We start from the raw sequence: 22,494 nt of genomic DNA, 5'->3' as shown, positions 1-22,494 counted from the left end.
AGACCATAAGAGAGCTTTGTTCATTTATGCCATGGCAAGTTTGTGTTTGTTGCCAAAATGCTGCTTTAATAAAGACTTTGCCTTACTGAATCCTCTTTCTGAAGACATATGTAGGCAACTTCTTACAAGTTCTCTTGGTTGTCCTCTTGTGTGTTGTTCCAGATAATAAAGACAATCTCCAGGATTTTTATTTCTGCTTTTGATGTTGTGTTCAAATGATTTAATGAAAGTCTGGTACTGAAGAGGATCTCCATCAAAAACTGGGATCTCTTTCTTAGGTAAAGAGGAAAGACCTTGCTGTTAGATTAATAAAAAATTATTGCAGGTAAAAGACTAATTGGAGGACAGTTTGGGCCTGAAAAAGCATCGGTTATGTTCTTGGGCAGTGGCATTATTTAAGCTATTTTCCATGCTGGAAATTCACAATTTTCCAAACTTAACCATAACACATGACAAATAGGAAGTGCAATTATGTTTGCTACAATTTTGAACAACTTTTCATGCAGATTGTCAACCCCTACTGGTTTATCTTTCCTTTCCAGCAGTAGTTTTTACACTCAGTATCTTTATGAAAGTCAGTAACTTTAACAAAGTAGGCTACCGTTTATTAAGTTAAGAATCACCCAACAAATTTATTGCTTCACTGACCAGCAGGAGTTGTAAGGTTCTGTTGAAGAAAGGCTGTTTATAACGCTGTAGGCGTGGTGTTATTTTGGGAATGATTAGCGGAACTAGTTGTTGTTTTGAAGCCCTGCTTCTGCTGCGTATACGCATGTGTAGCAGCAGTGTGTCCGGGTTGGGGAGTTTGGATCTGAGATTTAGGAAGTGGACTGGAAGTTTAGAGCCGGACAGAAAAGGTCCGGCTTACCACCTGGCGCTGCGCAGCACTGCGGGTATAATGCTGTCGTGTCGGGATGAAAGCTGGACCTGTCAGGCATGAGGTAAGCTGGGTGTTTCTGACTGGTAGTCTGAGGAAATGTTGTGGTTTGGTACAGCAACCATAAACTGGTACGCGGTGATTTCCAGTTTATATTTCGAGTTCTATTGACGTTGAAGCACGAAGCTGGCTTGCAAGTTGACGTAGGTAAGGTTTAAATCGATTAAAAACATGTAACAGATTTACAATTTCCGGGATCACTTTCCAGAAACTTTCAGTAGTTATTCACATTTGTACTCCATTAATCAGACAACTTTGCAACTATCTTGGATATCGGATGGTGTATTAACTGCTTATAGAACTGGAAAAGTGTCGCAGTTAATGTGCGCATCGATACGGTCGCAAAATCGCGTCAGGCAGAAGTTGTCCCCTGTAAATACATCTAGTTCGCTAGGAACCTGTCCCATAAACAACCCATAATAACTGTATTGTGGAGATAGTTATAAAAACATATGGAAGAAATAATTTGTGAGCCGTCTCTGAGCTGCAAGCTTTATCTTTTGTGTTTTTAATCTGTGCAGTCACGCCTGCAGCTGTACGGCTGTACGTAATAAGCATGCCTTGCTAAATCTATTATAATTATTTCACTTTTTATTGATTTCTTACCAAAATTGTGAACGAAATAAAATAAGAAATGGTATTTTATGTCAAAGCGTCCTGTACGTACTGTGTGCGTCTGTAAGGGTGGGCGCACGTGCGTCCTAAACTAAAATTTCATTGGTTAGTTTACTTTTGTTTATCTGGCTGGTGGCGCCTTTTATTCCTAATGTACATAGATAGTAAAAGTTCTGCTGACTATGCCAGTGTCCACTGCCTCAGCAGAGCGGACCTCCAGTATGCCGAGGCGCCTTGAAACGTATCTACGCAACATGTCGGACACCAGGCTCGCTCCTCTGGCCCTGTTGAACCTTCACCCCAAAATCAACATCGCCAGTGTGTGTGTATGTATATGTATGTGTGTGTGCGCGCGCTCGCGCTGATCGTGTTGGGCCATTTATGGCTCCTGTGACGTGTTTGTGTAGGTCAGGACCTGACAGTCAGGTGCGCGGTTTTTGTGTGCCACGCGCATCGCGCGCAGCTCGCATGTCTTTGTGTGGATCAGGTGTAAGGTTGGGGTGTGTGCGCCACGCGTAGGCCTATGATGTGCGTCAGGGTTGTGGTTATGTGGGTCCGGGGCGGTCATGGTTTTGTGTGTACCCTCCGATAAAATCCTGCATTCGCCCCTGAATCTGTACAGGTCCTTCTCAAAATATTAGCATATTGTGATAAAGTTCATTATTTTCCATAATGTCATGATGAAAATTTAACATTCATATATTTTAGATTCATTGCACACTAACTGAAATATTTCAGGTCTTTTATTGTCTTAATACGGATGATTTTGGCATACAGCTCATGAAAACCCAAAATTCCTATCTCACAAAATTAGCATATCATTAAAAGGGTCTCTAAACGAGCTATGAACCTAATCATCTGAATCAACGAGTTAACTCTAAACACCTGCAAAAGATTCCTGAGGCCTTTAAAACTCCCAGCCTGGTTCATCACTCAAAACCCCAATCATGGGTAAGACTGCCGACCTGACTGCTGTCCAGAAGGCCACTATTGACACCCTCAAGCAAGAGGGTAAGACAGAAAGAAATTTCTGAACGAATAGGCTGTTCCCAGAGTGCTGTATCAAGGCACCTCAGTGGGAAGTCTGTGGGAAGGAAAAAGTGTGGCAGAAAACGCTGCACAACAAGAAGAGGTGACCGGACCCTGAGGAAGATTGTGGAGAAGGGCCGATTCCAGACCTTGGGGGACCTGCGGAAGCAGTGGACTGAGTCTGGAGTAGAAACATCCAGAGCCACCGTGCACAGGCGTGTGCAGGAAATGGGCTACAGGTGCCGCATTCCCCAGACCTGGGCTACAGAGAAGCAGCACTGGACTGTTGCTCAGTGGTCCAAAGTACTTTTTTCGGATGAAAGCAAATTCTGCATGTCATTCGGAAATCAAGGTGCCAGAGTCTGGAGGAAGACTGGGGAGAAGGAAATGCCAAAATGCCAGAAGTCCAGTGTCAAGTACCCACAGTCAGTGATGGTCTGGGGTGCCGTGTCAGCTGCTGGTGTTGGTCCACTGTGTTTTATCAAGGGCAGGGTCAATGCAGCTAGCTATCAGGAGATTTTGGAGCACTTCATGCTTCCATCTGCTGAAAAGCTTTTTGGAGATGAAGATTTCATTTTTCAGCACGACCTGGCGCCTGCTCACAGTGCCAAAACCACTGGTAAATGGTTTACTGACCATGGTATCACTGTGCTCAATTGGCCTGCCAACTCTCCTGACCTGAACCCCATAGAGAATCTGTGGGATATTGTGAAGAGAACGTTGAGAGACTCAAGACCCAACACTCTGGATGAGCTAAAGGCCGCTATCGAAGCATCCTGGGCCTCCATAAGACCTCAGCAGTGCCACAGGCTGATTGCCTCCATGCCACGCCGCATTGAAGCAGTCATTTCTGCAAAAGGATTCCCGACCAGGTATTGAGTGCATAACTGTACATGATTATTTGAAGGTTGACGTTTTTTGTATTAAAAACACTTTTCTTTTATTGGTCGGATGAAATATGCTAATTTTGTGAGATAGAAATTTTGGGTTTTCATGAGCTGTATGCCAAAATCATCCGTATTAAGACAATAAAAGACCTGAAATATTTCAGTTAGTGTGCAATGAATCTAAAATATATGAATGTTAAATTTTCATCATGACATTATGGAAAATAATGAACTTTATCACAATATGCTAATATTTTGAGAAGGACCTGTATATATTATTCTATTATTTATCATAAAACTTTACAGGTTAGTATGTAATATTTTATTGTTATAGACCAGAATCAGAAATAATGTTGCATTTCTGTGAAGGATCTCGTTGTCATGTCCTTGTGATGTAACTCTACGCTATCTCTCTCCATAGGCAGCAAAAAAACAAAAACAAAAAAAACTTACAAATGTGGTCTTTCAGGGATTTGTGTTGTAACTAGGATATATAAATATGGAATGTGTCATCAGTAAGTAAGCACAAAAAGAGATAAATGTTTAGATTTTATTATCATTTTTATTATTTATTATTACGAAACAATCAGTCAGCTTGCTTAAATCCAGGTGTTTTAAAAGAACAGACAATGCTACATAAAAATAGTTCATAGTTTAACAGTATTTATGAATTGTATACATATATAAAAAAGGTATAAATGCCCAACTTTGGAATCAAAAATGGATCCGACTCAAAAAAAGTCCTTTTGAAGATTGCGATTTTTTGACAACCTCTAACTATAAATACATTTTTACTCCATACCTTGTTTTTTTTTTTGGCATCTCTATCTCTGTCACTTTTTCTTTCTATCCCTTTCTTTCAACCACTGAAAACGACCTGTTCAGTATACCAGAATGCACTGTGGTGTGATATTCTGGGGCATTCCTAAATTCCAGGATATTAAAGGGATAGTTCAGGTTTTAATTATTTTTAAATGGGGTTCCGTTGAGAGGTTATGTGGAGTAAATGTCTTACCCACGCTTACATAACTGTTTTGGTTACAGAACTTTTTTTTTGTTTTAGTTAGAACTGCTTTCTTACATTGTTCCTCCAGCAATATCGCAGACGTATTACTGCTATCATTTTGTTTTAACATTGCTGAAATACATTTTTATGTTAAAGCTGCTATAACTTATAGTTAGCTGTAAATCACATTTGTTTTCTAAAAATTAAAACATTAAGGCCCGGTGTACATGACAAAGTTTCTTGGTATTCATGTACACCACAACGGCATACGTTTTCCCTTAAAATGGCAGGATCTGAAAAACAGGTTCCACAGTGTAACGTTTTGAAAACGTCCCTGTTAGTGTTTGTATGCATGAGCATGTTGAGTTTCAAAGAACATATTGCCTACTAGTGGCGTGCCAGGGAAATTACACCGTTTTTAAATTTTCTATGGTGTGCATGGAGTTTGTAACAGATGTGTTAACAGAAAAGGAATAACAATCCTGTTTTTGATGGATCGTTGTCATGTGCAGAGGACAGGAGAAAGATAACCAACTGAATTTGACTGCGCTGTTTGATAGTTAAGATCAATTGGAATGTATGTACCTGCTGGTCAATTGGTTCGGTTGAAGTGCTTTGCGATGACATGTTTTGTGAATTGGCACTATATAAATAAACTGAATTGAATAGACTATACCTGGTTTCTCTCCACACAAATGGAATCATCTTCCAACAAAAGCGCGCCATTTTAGTAACCTTCCACAGGCAGTGTGAATGGTACTCATCAAGCAAGAAGAGTGGCAGGATACAGTCTGAAAGCACATACATTTTTCACAATCTTATGTTGAAAATAAATGAATATAATTGGAGAGAATATTTTTGCCAAAATGTACATGCTCTTCGATAAACGCCTAGAAGTAATACTTATGAAGTCAGACTTTGTAGTTAGAGTTGGCCATTAGGAGTGCATCTCTTCAGGTTATAGATTCACTTCTGCTACCATTTGATAATTACACAGAGGCTTGATCTGCAGCTACATTCAGTGTTTAAAACAGGAACTGCTGTGAATGCTGTCCACCTCATGCAAGGGAATAAAAAGGGCATTCTGAACGTCCCAAATTATTTGGAGACATCTGACGCATGAAGGTATACCCACAGCTTTATTTACAGCAGGTAAAGCTGGCGGCCCACTACACAACTTTCAGTTTTGAAAAGACTTGGAGTTCCTATAACAGGTTTCAGGATGACTGAAACACTGTGGATCATATGCTTAACAACTGCCCCTGAGGCATCACTGGCTACATGATTTGTCAAACCAAGGAACGGCAAGTGAACGCATCAAACTTTAAAGGTGAAGGCGACAGTTTAATATGTAACCAAACATGGCAGCCCCTCGTGCGCCACTAGTGCAAACCGGGAATTGTGGGTTAAACCTTCAGGAGTCAGTGAAGAGGCAGGAGAGAAGAGGGGTTGTGCTTGTAAATGTCTGTGAAAAAAATTGTTTTGAAGTCTGCCCACAGAACGTAAAATTAGAGGAACTGAAATTTACTGTGCAACGTGGCATATGAACGGAAGGCTATATGCATGCTTCACTGATGTAGAGCCGAACATAAGCAGGCCCGGGTAAATAAGAAGTGGAAAAAGGACCAACTGCTGTAGGGATGCAAAGAAAATTGGCTTTGTTTAAAACAAAAGCTGGAAACATAACCTGCTCCAGTAAAGGAACTGGACAGTTTATGTTATATGAAGCCAGTCTTCAAATAAACATTTACAAATAATTTCATATGTGCTATCATGGTAAAAAGAAAAACAACTATGCCTTTCTGTCCTAGGATGTTTTGAGTCTAGACATAATACAACTGATCAAATTATACCAGCTTCTAAAATGATTTCAATCCAACCTTAAGTCACAAAGGCACACCAGAAATCACACACTACCAATATTTATTAAAGAAATATTTAGCCAGTAAATAAAGTAAACCCTGTAATGAAGGACTTTGTAGAACCTTTAGCAATAAGCTGAAGCAGTTGATTGGCTTTAAAAGTCTTTCACATCCTGAATGTGTGAGATGAATCGGCTTGTTGCTCTTGAGCACCATTCCTTCACTTCGTTGTGATCTGCTGGTGTACATTTTTACACACCTCTCATAAGATCCCACCTAACTTTTTAGTCAGGTTGCAATGTGGTCTGTGGACTATTGCAACACCCTATTTATTTTGGTTTTCAGTTATTGTTTTTGTTGATTAACTGCATTTTAGAACACTGTTTTTCTGCTAAGCTTTATCTGTCTTACAGGTGGCAATTGCTGCTGTTGATTATTAGACGATTACCAAACACCTTTAACCAATTATTATACAGTTAGAACATTATTAATAATTCCAGAACTGGGTTTTTTGCATTGTTTGTTCTTTCTATTTTTATATGTTAATAAAATCAGTTTTACAGATCAAAACCTTAGTTTGAGTGTTGCCATTTGAATTTTGGACCAGAGACTAGAACTGCAAAGCAAAGTATCACAAAAGGCTTGTAGATGTAACTGCAGTGAAAGGTGTTTCTACAATGTTCTGATACAGAGTGGCTGAATACAAATACACATTCATGCATATAACCATATATCCTTTTCCATCCACTTTACAATTATGCATTACAAGGGGTGAGGGACGTCTGGGTTTCCCTACTGGAGTAGTTACCCCCATGACCTGGTCTTGGATAAGTGGGAGATGATGGATGAATATGTGAACAGACTGTTTAATTGCCCTGTGATGGACTGGCGACTTGTCCAGGGTGAACCCCGCCTCTCGCCCATAGACTGCTGGAGATAGGCACCAGCTCCCCCGTGACCCACTATGGAATAAGCGGTAGAAAATGACTGACTGACTGACTGACTGTTTAATTGGAGTCTTTCATTTGGTTTAACATTAGGGATGCACCAATTTGAAAATTCAGGCCGATACTGATATCCGATATTAATATCGCTGTTCTGGCCTATAACCGATATTTGACGTTACTATATATTATATGCTGTATATCTCACTACCCTTTTGACACCATGAAAAACAACCACACTGTTGACATTGCTTCTGTGCTTCAGTTAAACACCCTACTGTCCTGCACTGCTTCACTGTCACGCCTAAACAAATACCACATGGCCAACAGCCACCCCTTCCTCTCCTTAAACACATACACAAACAGCAACAAGATGGTAATACATATTAATGTTTTATATCAGCCCAGTTTATTTATCAGACCAATACCAATATTTTAAAAATGACTAAAATCGGCCAGTTCGGTTCAGTTGTTCCTCATTACTGCTGCTTTCTTTGTGCAGGTTGTCGATTACATCTATTTGAAGGACCTGTACTCTGACTGTGGTTAACTTCACCACTGACTTCAGTAGGAATGTCCTACTGGTCTGTTGGCGTTTCCAAAGAAACTGGAAAACCTCCCAGCAACATGGAGCAAGGAAACAGTGAGTCATTTTCCATTGTTTTATTATTTTCTCTAAATTTAGAATTACACTTGGTATGAAAAGCCTTAGTATGAAAGTATGCAGTATGAAAAGGCTTTCATACTGCAGTGCAAGATTCATCAGGTACCTCCAGAAAAAAAGCAACTCCAAAACTGAAATGTGTCTGCATATGGACGGACAGCAAAGCTGCTTACATTTAGCAAAAAGAGAAGTGAAACCATCAGAGTGAGAATCCTAAACTGTTGCTATGCGCCTTTTTCATGGCCTAAACTGTGCTCACTGAGAGAGCTTTCTGGTTTTAACCCTCAGTGAGAAAGATCAGAACTCAGGGAGGCTGTCTGCATTATTTGCAAACAAATGACAACTGTCTGTTTATTATAATGTGCATTCTTAGTAATTTTATTTTTTACAATGTGTTCATCCTAACCAAAGTGCACCAAATCAGGAGTTACTTAGACCTTCCTCAGGATTGGTTTCTTCAGAGCTGCTCACTAAAGGCCATTTGTTCTCTGTCCCTGGGCTGCAAGAACATAGTGGCATCATTCTGTACCCATAGCACTGGTTTGGGAGTGCTTGCAGCCTGAGCACGACATATCTTCTGGTCAGAACTTTGTTTTTGTGTGGTGTCCAGCAAATATAGTGTGATTGGTCAGATATTTAAAATGGACCTACTTGGACGTCTGCATTTGAGTTCTTGTAAAGTATGAATTGCCCTGGCCAGAAAAGACTTATTCTTGCTCTTGCCACCTTGAGTAAAATAACAAGTTTCTCTGTTCTCTTCTCTCTGCCGATGTCCACCTTTGACAGGTGTAGTCTTAGAGAAGGAAGCTGTATGTCTATATAAGCCCTTCACTGGATACCCTCTGATACAGTATCTAAACTTCTTCTAGTTTATCTGCAAACAGGTTGCAGGATAACACAGTGCAAGAGTTTGATTGATGGTAAAAATGTTAACCTGGGGCAGATTTCAAGTACTATCAATGACTGTCCAAAGGTTGATTGGCTTTCATTATGACTATTGAACATACTTGCTGGGATTGTTTTCAGACACTGGAAACTCTCTTGACCTAGTCTATGAAAGGAACAGCTTCAGTGTGTGTCCTAAAAATCACTGCTTTGTCAACTAAAACAACACAAAGAACATGACCTGGGAGGTTGTTGTGAGTAAGTTGTGTTGTGTACTGGTTTCAGGTGATGGACTGGATAAATTCTGTTCACCATAACCTTTGTATTTAGTTGCTGTTGTGCACAAAGTAAATCTTCCAGGGGCGGAGTGGATACACACACACAGAGGAAACAAACCGAAAGTAAAACCACCTGCCTCTTGTTCCATTTAATTAAGTTTATTTATATAAAGGTGCATGTAAATACATCATAAAATTATTAAAAACAGATTTCAGCACAAAAACAAATTTATTAGACACAGAGTGATAAATTTCAAGTATTTATTTCTGACAATGTTTATCATGATTGTGGCTTACAGCTAGCATAAACCAAAAATAAAGTTTCTCAGGATACCTGAAGATGACATTTGACCAAATTTATCATTTGATTCATATGTGAAATGTGTTGTTCATTCTTGGTTTTAATCATTAAGGATATATTGGTAAACTGAGTCTTATTAGGACTGGATGGTGGTGAAGTTATTAGCACAGTTGCATGGCAACAAGAAGGTCCTTAATTCAAATTCTGGCCTGGGGTATGTCCGCATTGTCACCAAATTCAACAAATAAAAAGCTGATCATGTAATGCCATTTATTAAAAAGGTATCTATCTAAGGAAGCCCAGCTAATTGCATCAATCAGTGACTTTGCAGCAAGCCCTCCTTCTGTGCAATCATGTGCAATCATGTGTAACAGTGGAGAGGAATGACTAGTTTTTAACAGAAACAAACCCCTAGCAGAATTTGGCTCACTGGCTCACAGAACATGAAGAATGCACAACAAACACAAAAGCTTTTTATTATTTGTACAGTTCTTTGGCTTTGTGATCCATAATGCTGGAAAATACACAGATTATCATTATAGTACCTGGAATGTTGGAAGTAGTTGCATTTAAAGGATATTTCCCCAAATATTGTTATTTTCAATTTTCAGAATATTAAACAATATACAGAGACGGGGAAAATAATAATAATGAAGAAATAAAGCTAACATACAAGCACCTACAATAAGAGAAAGTAAATAAATAAAAATGAAAATTAATAAAAACTTAACTCACGATGCAACATACCAAAATGAATCACATACAAATGGGCTTAATGTAATGTCAGAGCTAAATGTCCACTTGCCTGTATCACATATGTCAGAATAGGTGCCCTTTAGTGGTGTAAACTAGGTTTAAATACTCCAGAAAAGGTCTCCATACGCCTTTGAATTTCTATAAATTGTCAGATATTTCAATGAAGGATTCATATCTCTCTCAGCTAGGTCTCAAACTTAGGTGGTAAGTCAGATTTATACATTTTTAAAATGCATCTTTTTGCTATGACCATACCATAAGTCACTACAATTGTAACATGTTGACCGATATTGTTCAAATTATTGGAGGAGCCAAGTATTGCAATTTCAGGATTGGGATGCAAGTTCACTTTAATGCCTTAGAGTACCATCTAACGATCGATTCCCAGAAGTACTGAGTTTAAGGGCATAACCAGAACTGGTGACCAAGTGTGCCATCTGATTTCTTACACGTTTCACATAGAGGAGAAATTTGGGAGGAGATGTTGCGTAATTTGACCTTTGAGTAATGTAATCTCTGTACTGTATGACTTTGAATTGAATCAGGTGTAATCTAGCATTAACTGAACAATAATGAATGTAATTTAAAGCTTGTTTTCATGTTTTATCTTGAATCTTGATATTAAGATGGGTCTCCCATATTTGTTTACATTTAAAAGCAGGATGTGCAAGTTTGTGGGAGAAAATACGAACCAATTTTGAAATCAGACTTTCTGTTTCTGGTGGACCAGGTGAGAGCTTAAAAATATCGCTTTCTACTGGTAAAAAATCAGATGATTAAATATTTTGTCTTATATAATGACGTATTTGTAAAAACCTAAAGTAATTAGGTTTTGGTAGGTCATATTTGTTTGTAATATTTAAATAAACAAAGTTTTTTATCAACATAAATATCTTTTTATTGACCTTATTCTTTTCCTATTCCACTCTTTAAAAACGGCATCTGTATTTAAAGGAAGAAAGGCATGGTTATGCCATATAGGAGCATGCACTGATTTGGAAGTCTTTGGAAGTTGGCTAAATTTTCTGATATGCATCCAGATTTATCGTATAATGTTCTTCCTTGCAGGAGGCTCTCGACCTTGGTTCTGAAAAAAGAATTGCCCTGAGGGAGGTTTTTTTGGGGCAGAGTTTGTTCTATTGCTAACCAGAATGGTATCTCAGACAGTAAATCAGGATTATCAGCCAGTTGCCAATATACCATCGCTTTGCTATTAGTGGCCCAATAATAACATAAGAAACATGAAAGGCCAAAGCCCCCAAGTTCCTTTAGCTTCTGTAGATATAGTTTAGAGATTCTTCGTGTCTTATAAAGGACATCGGAATAAAAATCTGGATGTTTTAAAAATAAACAAAGCAATCTTGGTAGAGAAACCATTTTAATTGTATTTATACGACCTATTTATGATAGTGGCGATGTTCTCCATTCTTCAGTGTTCTTTTTCAGAGCGTTTAATTTCTCCATGAAGTTATATTTAAAGAGTAACTTTTTTTTGTGAGTTTGACACCTATATATTTAACACTATCCTTCAGAGTGCTGAACTGAGATGTGGTCTGAAATGTGGGATCTTGATCAGCTGTGAGCGACAAAAGGTCACTTTTTGGCCAATGTACAGCATATCCAGAAATTATGCCAAACTAATTTATCAAATCAAGCAAGTGCAGAACAGATTGTTCGGGATTCTGTCAAAAAGATTGTGATGTCAACCGCGTAGAGTGATATTTTATTATTAGTACCATCAATAATGAATGGTTTAATAAGTTTATTTTCTCTTATACTGATTGCCAAAGGCTCAACGGCTAGAGTGAAAAGCAATGGTGAGAGGGAACACCTTTGACAGGTGCCTCTTTCGAGCTGAAAGGAATGTGACTTGTTTTAGTTAGTGACCACAGAGGTCACCAAGTAATACCAATACCAAGGGAATACCAAGTAAACTCAAAATTAATAAATCTCACTATCATCACTGTATCAATATACAACCGTATAATACAACACTATTTTCATTACATATTTTCACGTACATTGGCACTCACATATCGTAGTCACACATATACACTACTCACAAAAATAAATGTTGGCTTTGAATGTTGGTGTTGCTTTCACACTCGTGGCAGCATGAGACGGACTCTACAACCCGCACAAGTGGCTCAGGTAGTGCAGCTCATTTAGGATGGCACATCAATGCGAGCTGTGGCAAGAAGGTTTGCTGTGTCTGTCAGCGTAGTGTCCAGAGCCTGGAGGCGCTACCAGGACACAGGCCAGTACACCAGGAAATGTGGAGGAGGCCATAGGAGGGCAACAGCCCAGCAGCAGGACCGCTACCTCCACCTTTGTGCAAGGAGGAACAGGAGGAGCACTGCCAGAGCCCTGCAGAATGACCTCCAGCAGGCCACAAATGTGCATGTGTCTGCACAAAAGGTTAGAAACCGACTCCATGAGGATGGTATGAGGGCCCGACGTCCACAAATGGGGGTTGTGCTCACAGCCCAACACCATGCAGGATGCTTGGCATTTGCCAGAGAACACCAGGATTGGCAAATTTGCCACTGGCGCCCTGTGCTCTTCACAGATGAAAGCAGGTTCACACTGAGCACATGTGACAGACGTGACAGAGTCTGGAGACACTGTGGAGAGCAATCTGCTCCCTGCAACATCCTTCAGCATGACTGGTTTGGCAGTGAAGGTTTTGGAGAAGAATTGTGATGAATTGGAAGTCTGTGCTTCCAATGTGAGTCAAATGGTTTCACTCCCTCAGGGTTTCTCAAATAGCATCAGCACAGCAGTCTGACTCATCATCTTTCCTCATTATTCATTTAACTGCAGTAGCTTTAAACTTGATCCACCTGCTCAAACAGAGCTGATTGAAAGGAAGAAAACTGTAGTTTAAGGACTTGAATGCATAGAAACTCATTTATGCAATCTCCATTTTAACTACATAAATTAGCATTTCCTGCAAAAAAGCCTTATGAATGCTGTAAGCTGAATTTTTTACCTGAAAGCTGGCAGAAACCAGCTGAAATTGACTGCAGAAAATCTGCTGAAATGTAATGAATTAGAAGAAAACAGAAATGCTAAACTCCTGTTGAAAGCTGGCAGAAAGTGGCTAATGTTGACAGCAGAATATCAGGTGAAATCTGATAAATTAGTAGAAATAGCAGAAACATTAGCAAAGAAGAACTGTTATCTGATCTGTTTAAGCAGAAAGACTATTAGTTATAAAACACCATAACAATGTCATGTTATCTCAAAACTACTTGTTGAAACAGTTGTTGAAATGCAAGATGAATGCAAGCTGAAGTCATTGCTAAAATATATATAAAATGGCAGAAAATTCAGAAAAAGAATGAACTAACAACAAATACGCTGAAGAAACACAAAAACAAACAAAAAATTGCTTAAACAAGGCAAAAGCATTCTTCAGCGAAGAGAGTAGAAAGAGAAGCTAAAATGCTAACATTAGCATATTGGCTATCACTAGCATGAAGGCTGATATTAATTTACCCCATCTACAAAAAGCAATGCATAAGCTAAAATTAGCTAAAATGCTAATGCTTACTACAGCCTTTATTCAAAAGTCTATGAAATTGCCCTTTAAAATTATTCACTCTTGTTCAGGTGTCGGAACAGCAGTAGAAGCTGTTTAAATAGCTGACATCAAATGGTCGCTGTTTTGATGCTCCCCTGGGACCTATGAAGATGGTCTTATCATCATAAGTCACAGAGTAGTGGTTTCATTCTGGTTCTGATGGAGTTTGGTCCTGATTCTGATGGAGGGCTCTTCCTGGATTTGATGAAGATTTGTACCTGGTTCTGATGGATGCCTGTACATGGTTCTGGTGTAGATTTGTTCAAAGTTCTTATGGAGATTTTTGCCAGGTTTTGGTGGAGTCGGGACCTGGTTTTGATTAAGGTTTCTTCATGATTCTGATGGAGTTTAGACCTGGTTCTGATACAGGCTTGTACCTGGTTCTGATACAGGTTTGTACCTGGTTCTGATGAAGAATTGTGCAAGGTTCTGATAGAAATTTTTTCCTGGTACTGATGGAGCTTTTTGTCAGGTTCTGATGTAGTTTGGACCTGGTTCTGATAGTTCTGATAGAGGTTTCTTCCTGGTTCTGATGGAATTTGGATCTGGGTCTGATGGAAGTTTGTTCCTGGTAATTGTTAGTGTGAACTGCTACATCATCTCCTGTCAAACGACTCACATATATATAGTTATGTGTCTGTGTGTGTGGGAGGGGCGAAGGGCAGCAATGGATTAGCCAATCAACATCGAGTGTCAGTGAAATTCAACACCTGCTGTTTTTCTAATGAAGGACGTCACTCTACCCTCTAACTGGCCAGCCTTTTTAACATAGAGTAGCATGCTCCTGACCTACTCCTAATATCTTGGAAACCGTAAAGGCTATCGATGTCATTCTTTGACCATTTTTATCAGAACGGACAGGAGAACGATAATGTCGATCTTTTTTTGTTGACAAAATATTATTAAAGGCACAACAATAGGTAAAAAGAAAGGGAAAAATTGAGAAAAAGACAAAAATGCCTGAACATGCTCTCGAACAACTTTGAATAACTCGGAAACTATAAGGGCTATCGATTTGATTCATGTACAGTATGAATCTGCACGCTTTTGCATGAAGCTTTTCAAGTTTCTTCAAAACTCTGTGTAGGAGATGTGACCCTGTAAAAAAGTGGATCATTTTGAACATTTTAACCTAAGTGAAGGCAGATTTTTTACTCTGAAACAAACCTATCTCACGGGAAATCGGTGAAGGACTGAGAGGACCCATTCAAGCAAAATGCTGACAAGGCTCATGTTTCTACATACTGTCATTTAGGAGATTGGGCCATTCGAAAACAACCCTTTTCACTGAAACCCACAGTCCTTCCTTTTCTAAGATTTTGTATTGATCCCAATGGGTCAGGAGGTGTGACATGCCTGCACTCAGGGAGGGTTTAAAGAAAATCGTAAAACCAAACGGCAATGACACTTATATTGCCTGAAAGCAGAAAGGCAGAGCTACGTTTTGATGAATAAATTACTTCTGTAGAGTGAAATCTGTAAGAACAAGAGCGATTTGTTCGTGAAAATTCAGTCAAGTTTCAAAAACCGAGAAAAGCTAGAGTGTGCACTGTGACAGTAGGAGAATTCCGTCATTGGATTACATTGTAAAATTTAAATCTTGTGAAAAGTTGCATAAAACTTAAATTGCGATTTTAGAAAAACCATAAGGGATATCAAAAAGCTAAATCATTTTAAGATAGCTTAATGTCTTGTGACCCATTTAAACATTGAATGGAGTTTTTAGCTGAAAGTATGTGAAAGTGCTGAATTTTGCAGACTTTTTGAGATTTTCCATTCATTTCAATGGGCTAAAAATTGGCACAAAAAGCTGAATATTCTAAAAAGTATAAAAAATATTACTACAACAAGTCATTTCCGGAATGTCCTAAATGAGCTGAACATTTTAAAAGTTGAGTGGCTGAAATAGCACAAAGTATGAAGGAGGAGATAGGTGCCATAAAACGTATTAAATATATAGAATAATAATATTAATAAAGAGAAACAGGAACACTATTGTGTGAATGCTTTACAGCATGTAAAACAAGCTGGTCTGCAGGAAAAAACTGCTGCAGGTTCCTTGATTGAGGGTATGGAACCCAGAACCCTTCTTGCTGCAAGGCAGCAGTACTACCATGGCCCTGAAAGAACATGACATGTTTGTTGACATGTTTTTAGTTTTAATGCATTTAATAAACAGAAATAATTTGTATTTTACAAATATAATTCGCATTTTAATGGGGATCACGGATCATATATCCATTTCTCTCCCCATTGTTCTCATCACTACATGCACATTCTATAACTACGTTGGATGTTTGGGTTAATAATGTTTTGATGTTTAAAATTTTAAAGGTTTAGGGCAAGAGCTTTATACTAGAACCTTGGGCCTAGTTGGGAGAAAGACATCTCTATCTATATATGTTGTCACACTGTCTGGTTAGCATAACCAGACATCCAGTGGGTATGTGGATCATGACAATACTTTTTAAGGCATACTTGCACAATTCAAAACTATTTTTGAAGGCTTTTTCTTTGTAAAATATCTGGGGAACATTGTGTGAAAGGATTTTGTCAAGGTTTCCAACCACGTTTGTCTACGATAGTAATTTTGAGACACTAGATTGTGTAAAACCAGCAATATGCAGATACAGGCCTATAGATCCCAGTTTGCCATACAAATACTCTAATTTTTAACTTCTCCTTTTTTAACTTTTTTTAACAGGCACTGGGGAGGAAATGGGAGCCAAGGCGTCCTCGGTGGAGGCCTCTGATCCCAACTCCAGAATCTCTTCAACCCTGGAGAACATCAAAGCAGCTTATGATGGTGGTGATGAGGAGACTGCCAGGGAGCTTATTCAGCAGACCTGTTGTGTGGAATGTTCCAGAGGCATCCATCCTGACGGAGTGAGTCATTAGTGTAACATAGCATGTTAAGTGGGGTCATATGAAGCTTTGCTTTTATTCACAAGTCCTAACTCTACTAAATTAAAATAGCTATGTTCACATGATCTGAATAAAAGACATTATTGCTCCATGCTGTGGGGATTGTTGTGATTTTTGGTTTTGTTTCTTTTTTTTACGAGTAATACCAAAGCTGAAAACAATTCCAAAGAGATTTGAATTCCCCAGTATAAAAACTAGGTTGTTGTCCCTTCAGATATATCTGATAATTTCAAATGTGTGGTAACTTAAATGTGATAGAGTTTAAGAATTATTGATATAGTAGTGACATCAGGCATAAATGTACACTGTAAAACTAGAAGTTTTCATTTGGTTTCCTCCTTGATGTGCAAGCAATGTGTATGGCCTGGCTGGTGATGCTGTTAACACCTTCCACTGTGAGCCCAACAGTAAACAGGAAGGAGGAAGTCTATAATGCCTCTGAATCTAGATTTAAACCTTCGGGAGCAAACAGAGGCTGCACACAGCCTGCAGAGCAGAAAACAAGTGCAGGGCTGCCTAGCACAGATGCTGTGATGCTGGTGGTGTTAATGTCTATAATACAATGTGGAAATGTTAATCTGTGATATTTTGATAGTTGTAGCTGACAATATAAGATCAGTTGCTTGTGGGGCACAAACACAACACTGCTTCTTATCTGAAGCCTCTTTCATGTCATTCTTTCCTTCTGCGATCTACACATGTTCTTTTTGCTTTAGAATTAACTGAAAGGTTACTCACCTGTAACCACTATGAACTATAAGAGGGCATGGCGGATTGCAGAAAATTGTCAGGTGATATGATAACAAGTGAAGACAGCTCCAGAAGCAGCAGGAGTTCACCATACTTCCCTACTAGTCTGGTCAGGTGTATGCTTTTATTTTTTAAACGTGTCCTGTCTGGCAGAGTTGTTGTCTTAGTGCCAAGAAGAAGCCCAACAGATTTACTTTCACAAGTGGAGCATAACAGCTAACACTCTAATGCTCTGCTTCATATATATAAGAAACGTTATTAGAAAATGCTTTGGGATTATTTCAATTGCAATAGAGACGGAGACGGAAACAAACAAGGGACAAAAAAAGCAAGAAAGAGATAGAGGTGGGGAAAAAGGTAAAAGGGCAAGGAGGAGAAAAGAATAGAAGAGAGAAAGAAGTTCAAAGAGAATAAAAAAGTTAACACCCCAGAAGACTGCTTCTACACCTGCAAAAACGTATATATAACAACAGTGATGTCTGTGAAATCAAACTGTCCACTTAGGAAGCAACACTGATTGACAATCAATTTCTCATGATGTTGTTCAAATAAAATAGACAACAGGGGGAAATCTTTGGCGATTACCAAGACACACTCAATAAATGAGTGGTTCTGCAGGTGGGGACCACAGACCACTTCTCAGTACCGATGCTTTCTGGCTGATGTTTTGGTCACTTTTGAATGTTGGTGGTACTTTCACACTCGTGGTAGCATGAGACGGACTCTACAACCCACACAAGTGGCTCAGGTAGTGCAGCTCATCCAGGATGGCACATCAATGTGAGCTGTGGCAAGAAGGATTGTTGTGTCTGTCAGCGTAGTGTCCAGAGCCTGGAGGCGCTACCAGGAGACAGGTCAGTACACCAGGAGACGTGGAGGAGGCCGTAGGAGGGAAACAACCCAGCAGAAGGACCGCTACCTCCGCCTTTGTTCAAGGAGGAACAGGAGGAGCACTGCCAGAGCCCTGCAGAATGACCTCCAGCAGGCCACAAATGTGCATGTGTCTGCACAAAAGGTTAGAAACCGACTCCATGAGGATGGTATGAGGACCCGACGTCCACAAATGGGGGTTGTGCTCACAGCCCAACACCGTGCAGGACGCTTTGCATTTGCCAGAGAACACCAGGATTGACAAATTCACCACTGGCGCCCTGTGCTCTTCACAGATGAAAGCAGGTTCACACTGAGCACATGTGACAGACGTGACAGAGTCTGGAGACACCGTGGAGAGCGATCTGCTGCCTGCAACATCCTTCAATATGACCGGTTTGGCAGTGGGTCAGTAATGGTGTGGGGTGACATTTCTTTGGAGGGCCCCATGGCCCTCCATGTGCTCGCCAGAGGTAACCCGACTGCCATTAGGTACCGAGATGAGATCCTCAGACCCCTTGTGAGACCATATGCTGGTACGGTTGACCCTGGGTTCCTCCTAATGAAGGACAATGCTAGACCTCATGTGGCTGGAGTGTGTCAGCAGTTCCTGCAAGATGAAGACATTGAAGCTATGGACTGGCCCGCCCGTTCCCCAGACCTGAATCCGATGGAGCACATCTGGGACATCATGTCTCGCTCCATCCACCAACGTCACGTTGCACCACAGACTGTCCAGGAGTTGGTGGATGCTTTAGTCCAAGTCTGGGAGGAGATCCCTCAGGAGACCATCCACCGTCTCATCAGGAGCATGTCCAGGTGTTGTAGGGAGGTCATAAAGACACGTGGAGGTCACACACAATACTGAGCCTCATTTTGACTTGTTTTAAGGACATTACATCAAAGTTGGATCAGCCTCTAGTGTGTTTTTCCACTTTAATTTTGTGTGTGATTCTAAATCCAGGCCTCCATTGGTTAATAAATTTGATTTCCATTGATGATTTTTGTGTGATTTTGTTGTCAGCACATTCAACTTTGTACAGAACAAAATATTCAATGAGAATATTTCATTCATTCAGATCAAGGATGTGTTGTTTGAATGTTCCCTTTATTTTTTTGAGCAGTGTATATATATGTATATATATAAAATAAAGTAGTTACATTACAATTCACTCGGTTAATAAATTAACAAATCAAAATATATAAAATGTCAACCTTTGAGATGAAATAGGAAGTTTGATATTATTGAAACTGTCAAAAATCTATTGGGCAAACTGGGACTATGTATCAGATATGCAGAACGCAAAGGGGCGGAGTTTCTGTTTTTGATAACGTGCTCTTATTGCATGTCTTTTTCCAGGTCCGTCTCCTGACTGTGGCCACTCAGCACTGTGATATAGCGAGTGTCTGTTACCTTCTAAAAGAAGCCCGTATCCCTGTGCCTCAGGAGCTATCTCTCTCCAATCCGGCCGTCCTGGCAGCACATTGTGGTTATACCAACCTGCTCAAAGAACTGCTGAATTCTATACCTGGTAAGAGAAGAAACAGTTCAACAATCATCACATACTCTATTTTTTACTCTTTTATTGTACTCTTTTCATTTTGAATCCATTTCATATTTCAGTTAATGATACACATTGTTGTTGGTGTATCTAAAACTGCATGGGTCTAAAGCTAAGATGAAATAGTTTTGAACATGAAGTCCTTATCATGTGTTTAAAGTATCGTTTTTGATGCACTACTGTTTAGCATAGTGTGTATTTATTGAGATGCAGGGTGTAGAGTACCGTAGTACAGCAGAAGGACAAGTATGCTACTTTTGATGTGACATTACATGTCCTTTCATTTCTTTTCATTTTTAAGGACCAAATAGCAACATGCTCAATAGGTGTCTCCCTAAGTATTCAAATAATTATTAGCTTGGTTAATCCAAGACTCCAGGAATTTCAATCACGATATGCTGACTTGAATAAACTTTTTAAACCAGTAAATCTTTCACCTGCAGAGATCTCCTCTGTACCAAAAATGCAGCGGGAGAGAGGAGGAGGACGGTCATGCTGTGCTCCTTGCTTCCTGTTTACTTCTTGTTGCTCCTTGGTTAATGTTTACAGTTGAGTGTTATTTACCATTAGTGCATTGCCTTAATAGGTATATTTAATTCAAAGATTCAAGGATTTTTATTGCCATACCAACTCATGCTCATGTTAAGGTACGAAATTTGGACTTAGGAAGCCTAATACTTAAGTAAAAAGAAAACTAAGTATAACATACAAAGCTGAATCTAACAATAAATAGCAATCAGTAAAAATATGTGCAGTGAAGACCAAAAAAAACGAAATATACACAGTGAAGTGAAGCTGAAGTTAACTTTTCTAAGTCCTAAATACACACGTAAAGCATGAGGTAGTCCTTAATGTTGCACCTATAAGTGAGTGAAATATTGCACCTCTGGTGGGTGAAGTGTTTAGTGCAGGTCAGTGTGTAGTGAGAGAGTCTACAGAGTGGCTTGACAGCTTCAGGGAAGAAGCCGTTTCTGAGCCTGGTGGTCTTGTTCTGAATGCTCCTCAGCGGCCTGCCTGAGGGGAGGGGCTGAAACAGTCTGTGTGCGGGATGGGTGGAGTCCTTCATGATGCGGAGGATCCTCCCCCTGCATCGTGACGTGTAGAGGTCTCAGGTGGTGGAAAGACTGCTCCCCACAGTCCTCTGTGCAGCCTTTACCACCCTCTGCAGAGCCTTCCTCTCAGCAGCAGTGCAACTGATGTGCCATACAGTTACGCTTGTGCAGAATGGTGATTTTTGTTTCTGCCAAGGCAACTCAAGCACACTTTTTTCTCTTTTATTTTATTATTTTTGCTTTCTTTTAGTGTGTATATATTACAAATGGCACTGAAATGCTATTACTGAACACAATACTGTAAAAAACTACATGTGTCTTTTGATATTTATATTTTAATATTTTATGCTTAATTTTATGAAAAAAGAAAGATTGTTTTACATGAACATACTGTGATTCAATATATTTTGCACCTTTTAAAGGAAACTATTAATGCAGATGATTGTACATTTTTGTTATTTCACCCACACATACCAGGTTTCCCAAAAATTAAATATGTAATAATATATTAGGGATAAAAAATGCTTGTTCTTCCAAATATGTACGTTTTCAAAAATCGATTATTTAAATGGCTCTTTTGAACCACTCTTTGAAGTGAACCGATCCTGAAGATTCGGTTCCCTTCAAAGAGCCCTAAGTCCCATCACAATCAGACAGACTTTGCTAACACTATAATGAAAACACACATGCTCGGCTTGCATGACTCTGATTGGATGTCCCTGTAGCTGGCCGAACTAATCAAACAATTATGATCGCAAAGCCCACGAACTTAGAGAAAAGACAAGATTGGTCAGCTTTTCTGTCATTCTTGAATATCCTCATGAGTTTACATTGCACGGCTTGGTATAAAATTCCAAGGGGCATACCAACACTTGAGCTGATAGGATTGACCTATTCTGCCTAACAACAGTGCAGAATGAATTCTGATTGGATGAAAACATGCTGCTTTCAAAGAACACTGGAAATTTTGACAGCTACGTTGTTTTAATTTTTTTAATAGTTGAACAGTAAATCTAATATTTCTTCTTGTCTACCAATTAGGTGTGTGTCTGAAGAGAGACCTGGTGAACTGCCTGCTCGTAACAGCTTGTCAGCAGGGTCACCTGGATGTGGTTCATCTGCTGGTCCACAGCTATAATGCTCATGTTAAAGACTTTGCCATCCACAGTGATGAGTTTGCTGTCCTCTGTGGGCTGCCGCTGTATGCAGCTGCACAAGCAAGTAAGAAGGCACTATGGGAGTATGGTCCAGTATTACATTGTGTTATGAGAAGACAGCGAAAAACCTGAAGAGTGTGATTTTCAATGTTGTGTTTTTGTTTATGCGTAATTACTTTTGACAGCCCAATCACAATCCAAATAGTATCCTACTGCTGCATTTATGACCAAAAACACCCAAAATAACCATCTTTCCTCTCTAAAAGCAGGTGTTCTTCAGCAAATGTCCTTTTTCCCTTGTTTGTGTTGTATCCTTATATCGTAATAGTGGCCCCTTGTATTAATAACTTTATTTTCTCTTTCGGACAAAAGTAAGAAATGCAACACTGTTTTCTTGTGGAGAGTTTCTACAGAGCAGAAATTTGATG

At 39.4% G+C, this 22,494-nt stretch overlaps 1 protein-coding gene across 1 annotated transcript in view; it reads left to right on the top strand.

Moving 5' to 3' along the window:
- The first annotated feature begins 804 nt into the window (after positions 1-804).
- Positions 805-22,494, top strand: part of lrrk1 (leucine-rich repeat kinase 1) — a 99,799-nt gene continuing 78,109 nt past the window's right edge. The window contains exons 1-5 of the mRNA XM_047363226.1: positions 805-941; positions 7,783-7,923; positions 16,455-16,636; positions 19,656-19,827; positions 21,951-22,130. Coding sequence (XP_047219182.1) covers positions 7,854-7,923; positions 16,455-16,636; positions 19,656-19,827; positions 21,951-22,130 — 604 coding nt within the window. The 5' untranslated portion in view covers positions 805-941; positions 7,783-7,853. The remainder of the gene's footprint in view (positions 942-7,782; positions 7,924-16,454; positions 16,637-19,655; positions 19,828-21,950; positions 22,131-22,494) is intronic.

Source organism: Girardinichthys multiradiatus, chromosome 4 (assembly GCF_021462225.1).
Source record: "Girardinichthys multiradiatus isolate DD_20200921_A chromosome 4, DD_fGirMul_XY1, whole genome shotgun sequence".
In the NCBI taxonomy this organism is placed as follows: domain Eukaryota; kingdom Metazoa; phylum Chordata; class Actinopteri; order Cyprinodontiformes; family Goodeidae; genus Girardinichthys; species Girardinichthys multiradiatus.
Note: the sequence above shows the minus strand (reverse complement) of the source record. Positions and strands in the feature narration are given on the sequence as shown.